Here is a 12,789-nt window from a genome sequence, read left to right as displayed (position 1 = left end):
TTCACATGCACACTTGAGGGCCCCTTACAGATTGGAGGTTTAATTCAAGTGCCCAGGGCTCTGGCATTTAGATGCAGGTGGAATACACAGGTACAACATCCGGCCCCGCTGCCAGCAGCCTATTTCAACAGCTGACAGCTGCTGTGGCTGCATGGGGCTGGTCAGTGTACTAGGCAGTACAGACGCTTAGGGCAGTATGCCCAGGGACGAGTGTAACGAACCAACCCAGTCTGCACTTGGGTACTTCCATTAGACTACCGCTTCCCCGTCCGAACACCGACCACAGCAGACCATACAAGACTAGACGACACTTGTTTGTCTGAACATGGAACTCTTTATTTGGAACTGGCTTTTTATACACTCGGGGCAATCCCCCCCCCCCCCGCATAATGAGACAGGGCGGGGCAAGCTACACTTAGCAACAAGAGAGACACAGGTATTCAAACTTCACACCAGCAGACAGTCCCATCAGGAGGGAAGGCTGCTGGAGACAACCCCCCACTAAGCTTATACACATAAACACATATATCCCATAATAGTTTGCTCCCAAGCAAGACACACAATAGAACAATGGGATGCAACCACATGGCATTAAACAATCAACAACCGCCCACCCCAATATTAGGACAGATCACCCTGTACCCCTAACAGGCACAGGGTGACTTACACATAATGGGCATATGGGGAGCTGAGACAAGGGTCTCCCCACCTCTCTAAAGTGAGCTGGGTTCCATAGGCCCCCCACCCAAAGTGACTCCCGTCACAACGAGTAACCATACGCAAGAAGTCTGCTTCCAGGCAATCATCCCCTGGTACGTAGGTTAGGTGCACCATCCAGCTGCAGCAGCTTTCATCCCTTTCATAGAGTTTAACAAAATGCCTGCAGTGGGGCTGGACGGTGCATCTGTCCCTTCCGCCCACACCTAAGTTCCGTAGCGTCATACACTGGGGTTAAATTCCCACCGTGCATGGGGCCTTAAAGGAGAAATACAGCCACAGCTCTTTTGGCTGTACTTCTGTGGATCACAGAAGTGCAGTTTGTTCTGCACTCCTGTGACTTGTTTTATGCTTACAGCAGGCTGAAGTTGCTCAGTCAGTCCAGGCTGGGGTAAGATCCCAACTTTAAAGTCTGGATCCACCACAGAGTCTGGAGCAACACCCGGCTCAGCCTGTCCAGAATCTATTGAGAACCTGAGCCAGCCGCTGTCTCCCCCTTCACAGCCCAGCTCTCTAGTCAGCACGCGGGGGGGGGGGGATTTTGGGGGCCGTCAGGGCACATCGGACAGTGGTGACTGACAGTCCAGTTCTCTGCTCACAGGGGTGGTGAGAACTCATCGGTCATGTGATCACTGAGTTCTCACCCTCAGAGCCAGCAGGGGTCAGATGCAACATCGGACCTAAGTAAGTATGCTTTAAAAAAAAAAAGGCAATCCCACACTTCTCTTTTAAAAGAGAAGTTTAGGGTTTTTTCCCTAAATTATACTTGCCTAGGTGGATGCAGCATCGGTCCCCCACCAGCTCTAAGTGTGATCACATGACCACTGAGTTCTCACCGCAGCTGTGAGCAGACAGCAGTGACTGTCAGTCACTGGAGCGCTGGGATGTGCAGGGGGAGGGAGTGGCTGGCTCAGGCTCTCAGTGGCTGGCTGAGCCAGGTGCCACTCCAGACTGGGGTGAATCCTGACTTTAAAGTCGTGATCCTTCCCCAGCCTGGACTGGCTTCAGCCCGCTGTCAGCTGAAAATGGGTTACAGGAGTGCAGAATGAACTGCACTCCTGTGATCCACAGAAGTACAGACAAAAGAAATATGCATATTCATACATTATGCAGTTTTGTAGATGTACAGAAACATGTTTGTTTCATTGGCCATATCTAACTTTTGGTAATGCTCCAAAATGTCACGTCCTAAAAACATGCCAAGCCAACTCCTACCAATTTTTGTTTACATTATTGATAGAATAGGGAAGAGTTACAACCTCTGTAAGGTTTCTATTGTGATTTGTGTGCAGAGATAGATATATTTAAACCTCTAGGTGGAGCAGTAGGGTGTCACAGAAACAGGATGTGGTAAGTCTCAAGTGGGGGCAAAGCCGATTAAGGAAAAGGAGTTACCAGGTCAGGAAAACAGACAACCGTAACCGCTAGACAGACGTTCGAACGCTTCCGCAATTTCCTGTCCTGGTGTCACATGGAGTGGAAGTAGAGGATTATCCCCTAGGGGGACACAGCAATAAAAATCTGATAAAGGATCTAACCCTTCCACACTCTGTCCAAAGGTTTTTATATTGTGGGGTACATTCTATCAGGTGTTGATTCTGTGGATTTTATTTAAATTATATAAAGCTTGAATTCCCTCCATCCAGTATACAACATATACAGGATATAGACAATTATTGTTGCACAGATAAAGACACTCCACAAAAACATTTTAAATCTTTCCCATCATGTCAGGGCTCTTAGAATACAGTACTAGCATATTGTAATTCTCCTTGCGAAAAAGTATCTAGACTTTTCACAGGGATTGTGGAGGCAATCTGGCCTATGATGGAGCCGGAGTTCCTTGATGTGTTTATTGATTCATCCATATAGATTCTGTGCAGCCATGCACTGTCCTTGCCTTGTATTTAGAACTCTGGCTTCATCACATGCCGTTATCTCATTCAGGATTTAATATGGCCTATGTTTAACTATATACAGTTCCATATGCCTTGATCCTTGTGAAAATTCAATACAATATGTTATTTTTTGTATTCTAAGAGCAGTGCCCAAGACCTCATTTTTCCATTTAGTCAAAAGATGTTAAGATGTTATTTAGCTTCTACACTGTATCCATCTGCATAAAAAAAAATCGCAATCACATGTCCTGATGAGATGTAAGCAGTTGGTTGGTTGCTGTTGCTGATAGCAATGCTTGGTCTGTTCATCTGTAGCCTTCCTAAAGCCGGCCATAGATTGAGCAATTTTCTTACCCTCAACCTGTGGTTGCAGCAAAGAAAATCGCTCCATTTCCCTATCAATGTAGCCAGTGTTGATGGGGCAATCCCTCCCACAGAACTATTGTGTTCCCCCTGCAGGGGGAACCTATCCCTCTGGGAGAACACAGTGGTTACTGCTGGTGTCTATAATAGCTGCTAGCAATATTCGAATGCAAAATCCAGCAGGCTGGTTGTAACCAAATTGATCAATCAACTTGTGTATGATCAGCCTGCCCATACATGGTTCAAATCTCAGCTGGACCCTGCAGAACCAGCCGTGATTCAAACAGTGTATGGCCAGTTTAAGAAGTGTAAATATTTTAAACCGGCAGCCTATCACAGGGCATATGGAAGAACAGACTCTAATCTCTACTTTTGGAGATTACCATTATTTGCTCATAGACGGTGAACTGTGAGATTTCTGCAGAAAATAGAGAAGTTTGGCCATATTGGCCCCAAGCTAGAATGTTGATGAAGCAGGAATGTGTGCTTCTCATGTCATTCACTCTTTGCAAGCAGGTATTATAGATGTTAGTAACTGCCGTGTTAATAGAGTTATCTCTTTCCCGCAGGCATTTGGACAAGTCCATAGTAACCATAAGAAGGTGGCAGCAGATGGCGAGAGTCGAGAGGAAACGCTGATACAGGAATCTGCAACCAAGGAAGAATATTACATGAAGAAGGTCCTGGAACTGCAGACGGAGCTGAAACAATCCCGAAATATTGTTGCCAACACACTCTCTGAAAACGAGCGCCTGAATTCACTGGCTCAAGAGCTGAAGGAGGTAGGAGCACGGAATTATTCGAAATGAAAGCAAGCAGGGATAGAATGACTAACATCCTAAAAATGTTCCTTGTTTATTTTTTTAATGCTTGTTGCAAGGCAGATAATAAAAGCCAATAGCAGATGGAACAATGCCTATGAAATAATAGCTATCCAAGCTGGAAAGAAGAGTGGGGTCTTGTTCTGTCCACACAGCATCCCTGTGTTGTGACCGCTTTTTTAACAGGATTTCTCTATTTCGGCCTCATGTGCTCTGTGACTCTGACACTTAAAGCTGAATTCCAAGCAGATATGAAAGACGCAAATTAATTCAGCTTTGTATTCATTAAAACTACAATAAATATATTTTTATTAAATGCAAACAGTATAAATACCTTGTTTCAAATTGTGTCAGCCTGTGCAGCAAAGCTCAGACTGAGAGAAGGAGAAGCAGCACAAGGAGCCAGTTAGCTGTGCTGCAGTGCTCAAATGCTAGAAAGAGAAACTGATAGGAGGAGAGAGCCGAGTGTCAGAGATAAGGTCTTCAGTCTGCTGATTTTTCTTTCCTAGTCTAGTCACAGTCTGGGAGAAAAACAATTCCTGTGGTATTAAGCCCTGAACCAAAAATGTAATAATTTGCAGCTTACTATTCCTTATTTTTCTTTTTAGCTTTTTTCCGCCCTCTATTTTCACCTGATGATCTGGGCTCTTGTATTAAAGTGCCCCCACTCTGGATGAAGGCAGACAAGGGGGCACCTTTGGACAGCAGTATATCCAGCCTGGGAGTGAGGGGCATGTTAGATTTACTACCAAATTTGGATACACTAACAAATTGAAGCCAAACTCCAGTTCACACCACCATTTTACAAACCGTTACAGTAACACTCTAACTGCTACATTTTGCAGAAGAGCTTGTGCACTGAAAAACCGTATACTGGCCAGATCACCAAGTGAAAATAAAGGAAATAAGGCATATAAAAGAAAACTAATGCAGCCACCAAGAATTGACTAGCTGCAATATAATATGTTTGGGTTCCATACCTCTTTAACTGAAGCAAAGAAAAATCTGCTGCAAGCCAGTATAAAATTCCTATAACCTTGGCTGCTGTAGTAAAGCTACATTCGCCAGCGGAAATATAAATATTGGGTAACCGTTTACATGAACCTGTCACCCATTCTTTTTATCCTAACCCAAAAGTAATTCCCAAGAGCAGCTCCCCAAGATGTTTGCTCTTGCCTTCCTTGCTTTCAGTTTGCTAGGGAGGCCTTGACTTTAAGCCTAACCTGCCCAGCCACTGGCCATTTATGGCTAGGAAAGTTCTTTTACAATGGAGACATTGGTACTTAGCACGGGGGTTGAAGAGTTGTGGCTTCAGTGGCAATCTGAATGATGGGCTTGCTTTTTTATTCATTTGCTGCAGTCCATCTGAGGGGAAACCTGTTAAAACTCTTTCCCCAGTTGCGTTGCAATTTAGGGTAGAAAGCTGCGCCTCAATTTTCCCACATGTAGGAATAGTATATGAATTGTTCCTACCCACACGAAGAAGGAATGACAGTTAACATACACTTCAGCTAGCTAAACAGCAGTTTCCTTTTAATTAACAGCAACTTGTGTAAACGGAGTATTGAGCCAAGGTTTGGATTTAAACAAGTGGCTAGAAAGCCATAATGGGATTTTTGTTATGCAAGGAATAACATGAAAGCTTCTGAAGCTGGTATGAACAAAGTAAGGAGTTTGTTAAAGTGCATTTTTTTTTTTATTATATTTCTCTTGTTGGCAAAACACAGTTTTCAAGAGGACAAAATATTCACATTACCATCATATTATGCAGTTCCTTGCAGAGTACATGGAACCAATTACATCTCTCTTAACCCCAGATGATCCTAACATCTATCTAATGACCTTACTACAGTCATACGTATTTACTGTAGAGGCAGGTTGATCTGAAACTAATTTATGCATCAAGATATAGATCATAGGAAGCAAGCGGGGTATTTAGTGAAGCGCACACTTACAAACCCCATGCAGGTAGTGTCTTTGCTGGGAATAGAATCCAAGACTCAAGTCGTGCAAAGCAAGAGCATTCCCCACATTCCACGGCAATATTTGCAGTTGCCGGCTGGCTGATTATGTCAGTGCTGTTCATGTCCTTATTAAACAGGAGCAGTCTGGGTTTTTCTGACCACATGACTCTTTGCAAACACAAGCCACTTCAAGGCAGCAGGAAGGTGACATTACTTAATGAAGTGGAAATGCAAATAGTGCTTGACTTGAATTCTTGTGCCACAAAATTTAATGCAAACTAAAATTGTTTACTGAAGGGAAACGTTGGCCAAATCCTTGGCTGCTCCTACTCATCAGTAAACCTCTTCACTTGCACTTTGAGGATCCTGGCTGTTAGCTAAGTAAAAATTAGAGTACTCCATGCCTGCTATCGTGCACAAACAGAGAAATTCATTTGTATATAACTGGAGGCAAGGGAAGCTTAGGTGTCATCCAGTAGACTAGCCTTAGTTGTGTGTGACCTCTCAGGGTGTATATTGTCCAAATTTGTCTGAATACATCTCACAGATAATGGTCTCCATGAAACTGTAGTAAATTTTAAGTTTTGTTCACTTTTTTAATAGCAGTGAGCAATGCTAGCTGCTATTTTTATGTGTTTACATCCACCCTGATAAGTTACAGCCTGCAATCATCTTCTGGGTGGTCTACACACCAAAAGAAGGAAAAAGCATCACACATGCAAGAAAGTATTCTTTAAAGGACCAGTCCTGTCTGCTGGGTAGAACCAGCTCCTGGCTTCTTGTATGTTTTAAATACAGTAGCAAAAAATGGGAACCAGTGAGTAAGACCGGGATTCCGGAACAGGTGTTTCCATTATGGCAACGTTGTCATGGTTTTAACATGTGGAGGGTGTTGTAGCTTTTTGTACTGTGTTATTATTATGCCAATAAACACCTATTTTTAAGCCACAGCCTGTTCTCTTAAGGACTTCTTTTCCAGTGGAGTCTTATCCACTGGTTTCCATTTTTTGCTACAGTGTTTTGGTCCTGAGGACACCACCCTTGGACTTGGGTGTGCCGGCATATTTACTGTATATCCATTGCAACTTCAGGGGATCCCATTTTAGTTTTTTGTTATGTTTTGAATAAACCCAACAGCAAGATCTCTCTCTGCCATAATTTCCTGCACTGCTCCTATACACCTGCAAATTTGGGGTGTTTCCACCCACCTTTATATGTTGCAGTTGCATTCTTCATAATAGAGTGTTTATCTTTTTATAATGGCTACAGCAGAGACCTGGAGGCCTTTCCATGGTGGTTGAACAAAGGCCTCTATTGGGTTGGCCATTTTTAAATGCCCAGATGCCCTTTTACTTTATCACACTGCAGATCCAAATTAAAGATGCCTTCCTCTTAGACTTCCCAATTCTATTAAATCTCTAATTTCTTATGCTTCTTTGTCCAGGCAGTTACTAAAGACCAGGGGCAGGCTGACCATTTGGAAACTCGGGCACTGCCCAAGGGCCCGGGGTCAGTAGGGGGCCCCATGAGATGCCCCTGGTACCTTTTTCATAGTTTGGGCAAGGACACGGGCCCCATGATCCCCTATTGCCCGGGGGCACCATGAGTTGTCAGTCCGCCCCTGCTAAAGACCCTAAAGCCACCCCTTATGAATCGTGGTGTACACAAGAGGCAGGACACAAAGGAAGGGATATCTGTCCTCTATAAGTTGCTACTTGCCTGCGATGATACATTTCCGTATATGCGGGCATAGGATGGGATTTAGTCTCTGAAAAGGATGAAGAACATTGGTACTCTTCTTTCCACTTGTTTTCAAGGGCTTGCTAAATTCTTCTCTAGTGGAAGTGAATGTAAAGGTAATGCTCATATGGTACATGGTCCGTTCTCGTCTTTCAAGGCTGTACCCGACCTCCTCACCCCTCGGTCAATTGCTTGGCACTATGTATTACATATGGTGGGAGTGTCTGAAACTTCGGGGCTTCTGAAATAGGGTATTTGCCGTGATACGCAAGATCTCTCAGGATTCTCACTGCGATATTAAATGAACCAGTAGAAGACCTACCCTGCTCCAAACGAAAGCTAATTTTTTTAAATGTTTTTGGCTGCTAACTTCACTGTAGGCCGCTCTTGGAAGAAACCCTCTGTTTACATGTCTCTGTATAGACGTAAGGTCTCTTGGATTATGTTAAATGAACAACTCACTAGTGTGATCACTGACACCACCAAATGATTTGAGGCTGTCTGGGAACCCTGGGCCAACTATGTCCATGTTGAGCTATCAAGGCCTGTATCTTCTTTCTTTCTCTCTCAGGGTTTCCCTCTCTTTTTTCTTCTTTCTTTTCTTCCTTCTGACTTTTTTTTTAATCTTTTTTTATGTTGGCTTCGGCCTTTGGGACTGAGACCAGTACCCCGGTAAGGCTGAAAAATATATATTATTTTTAAATCAGATCTAGTTTGAGGTGTTACCTTAACATTGGTTGCCTATCTTTGTAATCAGAATTGTATTTGGTCACGGTTATTTACAATGATGGTATTTATTGTCAATCTAGCTCCCCTAGGCTCCTTTTTCTTATTGGCTCTCAGTGGCCTATGCACATTTGTACCAGGGCTCTGGCCGCTAGATTTTCTGTAATGTCTCTTGATGTCTTTTTATTAATAACATTAATAAAAATAATTGAAAGTAAGCATAATGACCACAGCAGGATTGCCACCCAGAAATTCAAAGGCAGATAGTCTCCAAAAGATTCCCTGAGAAACATAAAGGGGTTGATTTACTAAAAGCAAATAGACTGTGCACTTTGCAAAGTGCAGTTACTCCTCAGCTTAGTAAATGAAGTAGAGCTTCACTTTGCAAAGAATACCCAGTCATGTGCAAGGGGAATTAAAAAAACAAAAAACAAAAACAGCATTTTTGATGCACATGATTGGATCATGGAAGTCAGCAAAGCTCATTTACTAAGCTCTGGAGCAGCTATTCCTACAGAGTGAAACTGCACTTTGCAAAGTGCATAGCCTAATTGCAATTAGTAAATCAATCCCAAATCGTCAGGAAGCACGACCAAAACATTTTTGACCATACTTCTTTCCTTGTTCACAGAAGTGCACTTACTTATGCTGTCTTGTGACCCAGAATCAGCTGACAGTGGGCTAAAGCCTGCTGTTGGCTGACATCAAAGACATCCACCCAGATGCCTGACCAGCAGTTGACTGACAGTGGCATCTCTCTGTTCAGAGCAGACGAAGAACTGAGCAATCAGCATTCATGTGATCATGCAGTTTTTGGCCTTAAGAGCTGGTGGGGGACAGCAGCTATCAAAAATGAATCTGTTTTGAGTGCACTGACCTTTAGAAGTGAAACATAAGTTTACTAGGTGAGCAAGGTTCTTGCCATAAAGTGTAAGTGTGCACAGAAGGCTTGCACCTTATTGTACACTTACCTACTACCTCCGCTGCCGGCAGGTTCAAGCTAGCTTAGGCTGCTCCATCGTTTGCCGCCATCTTCACCACTGGTTATTACAGATCCAGCATAACCCCTCTTCTGCCATTATGTGGTCACTGATGAATAACATTTTTGCATGTAGACCGTTGCATTGTCCCTGGCACTTGGTTCCATTTGTCAAATTCTTGGAATAATCTAGAAATGTACACGGCACTACATATGCCCATGCAGTATACAAACATAATTGCTAGGACCAAGAAGTTTTTATTTTTTTATTTTTTCTACTTTTTATACATTTATAACACCAGAAATCCAGTGTGCTCTTATCTTCCTGTATGGGCTGACAACAGGGTGCCTTTTCTGCACTGAAATTGGAAGCAGCATTGTCAGTCCTAGACTGTAGAACCTATCCCCACCTTCCCCTGTCCCAATCCACATGTATATATTCATTTCTTTCTCTGCAAAACAATGCTGCTTCTTTGACTATTAAAAGGGTTCCCACACAGTGTGTGCAAGGATAGGGCTCTTAGAAGACGTAATTTAGTGACATGCTTATGTCAATAGGACCTGACCTCCCAGCACTGCTACTCAAAAAAAAAAAAAGTTCACAAGCCTGGTGGTGTCAAATGAGACTGTCTATAGCTACTGGAATAAGGTAAAAGAATATTAATAATGAATAAGACATTGTGTAGAGCAGCTTTTTGCAGCTTTTTGCAGCTTTTTGGGCCCCAGGGATACAAGAATAAATAGAATACATAAGTAAAAATAATAAGGAATGTTCTGTACTTAAAGTATTTAAAACCCAGGGTTGCGCCTTAGAACAAATTTATTTTTAGTAATCATGCAACAAAACAAGTAGTAATGATGGCCAGAAAAGACAGGCAGATGGTAAAAATTGTAGTGTTCCCGTAAATTGGTAAGCAGTGCAAAAGGGTCCCTTTTAGACTGGTGGTTAGTAGGTCAAGGACTAACTTGCATTGGTTATCACTGGCAGAGGGGCCCCCTTACACTTGTGGTTGGAAGAATGACCCCATTCCACTATTGCTGGTCAGTGGGAAGAATCCCCCCCCCCCTTTAAAAATAGCTAAAAAAAAATCACTGGTGTCAGTGGTTACTGATTTGTTTTTTTTTTTGTTTTTTTTAAGTGGTTCTAAAGCCTGAAGGTTTTTAAATTTCATGCATTGTATACATGAAGGTAAAAACTTTCAGTGTGAAACTCCCCCTTAAGCCCTCCAAACACTTACCTGAGCCCAATCCAGTGATGTGCATGAGAGTAGAAGCTCTCCTGGGCCTCTGCCTCCTCAGTCAATGGCTCCTGCTGCTGACGATCACAGCTAGTGAGGAGGGAGCAGGGGTGGGGATGATCCCCACTCTGTGTGTCTCCTAGAAACACAGAGGAGGTTTGGGAGCGAGCTTGCGCTCAGATCAAGTAGCTTTCTCTCAGGGTGGAGGGGCCTGGAGTGCCAGCAGGAGACCCCGAAAAGAGGAGGATCGGGGCTGCTCTGTGCAAAACCAGTGCACAGAGCAGGTAGGTGTGACATGTTTATTTTAGAAAATTGTGGAACCTTTATAGTCACTTTGAGGAAGAAATTGCTAACTTCCCAGGGAACCCCTAGCCACAACTGCAGGAACCCTAGGATTGCACAGAACCCTGGTTGAGAGGGGCTACTGTAGAGGAGGAGAGAGGGTTTTGGGGTCACATTTGAGTAATGCCTGGACATACCCTTTAAAGTCTTTTCAGAATGATTTTATTTATTTTCCTAAACTGAAGTAGGGATGTTTGGCTTCATACAGACAGTTATTACGTCTTCTGTATAGCATATAAAATTCCAGTCAGTGAAACAATGGCTCACAGCTTGATAGGCTCCCTTTTTAAAAAGGAAAAAAAGACCCCCAGATGTTTTTACCATCTTTTTTCCTTATTTAATGCCCTTTTTATAAATATCTCTCCATAAATCTCTATTCTCAATTTTAACTTTTTTTTCCCTAGATAATTGAGTGTTTTTGTGCGATTTCTCTCATATGCCTGCATTTTCATTTAACACTTGTTATGCAGTTAATACTCTTTCATTCCGTTTTGTGATAATTGCCCTAATTATCTGGGAGGCTGATTGTCATGGTAATTTGGACTACATTCACTGGCACTCTGTCACATAGCCCTGCGCCTCTTATGCATAGAGAAATCCTGAGCCTTTGTTTGTAAATAGAGTAGAAAGCCACATCGGTTTAAAAAATGTTTGTGTTTCAATTCATAAAATCTGGAGCCATTGGCTCTTTTGAACAATGGATATTTAAAAAAAATCCACAAAACCAAACTTGATTGGTTGCTAGTGAGAAAATAAACCCTCAATTTTGTGCACCTTTTTCTTTGTTTTTTTTTACTGTTCTTGAGTCTGCCCTATTGTGTTTTGTAGACTCCTATTCCATCATAGCCACGTATACACAAACAGGTTGTGGAACAAACAAGGGTCGTCTTAGAGTAAGCAAGTTCCGTGCCTGGTTATCATCTGCTTGGAATGTGCATGGGCTGGGTGTAAAATTGGGGTCTGCGTTCAATACATATTTATAGAATATCAAAAATATTTTTATTCTTGTTTTGCCATATACGTTGGCGTTCACATCTTTTGAGATAAAGTGAACTCACGGTTTTGAAGAGCAGTTTGTACTTTGCTTTTATTCCTCCATAAATCAATGTAAATTGATGCATGGAGAAACCCCAGCAGAGTTTCCAACCCATTGACAATCTATAGCAGCTCATCCAGGGTTCTGTGGAATTGTACGGTTCCCCCCAGAAGTTGCTAAGGGTTCTTTGAGCTGAGGCTGATTGACCTTCCATTTGATGTACCTGCATAGTTCCACAGCCAACTTGGCAGAGACAGCTGCATGGCCCTAATGATCTTTTAGCTGTCTGTAAGGGTGGCATTCTGACTGCATTGTTCCCATTTAAGCCAATGAATTAGTTTTAGCAGGGGTTCCCCAAGACCAGAATATTTTTTAAGGGTTCATCTGTGGCAAAAAGGTTACATTTTTAATTCCAGGAGACTTTAAAGTCATCCCTTGCAATGGGGCTGCACATGCACTGCAAGGGTTAATTGTTTAATACTGGCGGACATAGAAAAGTAGATTTACTTACCAAGTAAATCTCCCACGCAGCTAGACAAGACCCTGCAGCAACTTCTCCCCTATGCCCCAGAGATCTAAGGTCATAATGTTACCAAGACCAGTGCAGGGTCCATATCCCTGCACCAGACGTGATAATGCCAAGGGACTCTCCACCATCGGAGCATGGTGGAGCCCCATCTGCTGGGGGAGTTGAGGATTAGGCAAGTAAAAGAGCTTCTCTTCTGCCCTAGACAGAACAAATGGTTAATCCCTGTGATGCGGGTGCAGCCCCATTACGACAGAGAATTTAAAAGTTTCCTGGAATTGGACTTTAAGAAAGCTTTTGTAGGGAGAGTGTGGCAGAGGAGCTGGACCAGCACAGAGTAATTCGATATTCCCAGCATAGGTGAGGCAGGAAGGAGGGGGGGGGGGGTATGTTAGGGAATTGATTTCCTCTTGAGTGGTCACACTCCCTAGTCATTTCA

The 12,789-nt window shown here is 43.0% G+C and overlaps 1 protein-coding gene across 3 annotated transcripts in view; it reads left to right on the top strand.

Annotated features, from left to right (window-relative positions):
- The window catches only part of BICD2 (BICD cargo adaptor 2), a 158,489-nt gene that overhangs the window by 91,184 nt on the left and 54,516 nt on the right, over positions 1-12,789 (top strand). For all 3 annotated transcript variants that reach the window (XM_089681849.1, XM_089681850.1, XM_089681848.1), the window contains exon 2: positions 3,548-3,760. In XM_089681849.1, the coding sequence (XP_089537975.1) occupies positions 3,548-3,760 (213 nt within the window). The remainder of the gene's footprint in view (positions 1-3,547; positions 3,761-12,789) is intronic.

Source organism: Staurois parvus, unplaced genomic scaffold, assembly GCF_062004578.1.
Source record: "Staurois parvus isolate SC_StPar_1 unplaced genomic scaffold, SC_StPar_1.0 ptg000282l, whole genome shotgun sequence".
Lineage (NCBI taxonomy): Eukaryota > Metazoa > Chordata > Amphibia > Anura > Ranidae > Staurois > Staurois parvus.
This window is presented reverse-complemented; position numbering and strand designations above follow the sequence as displayed.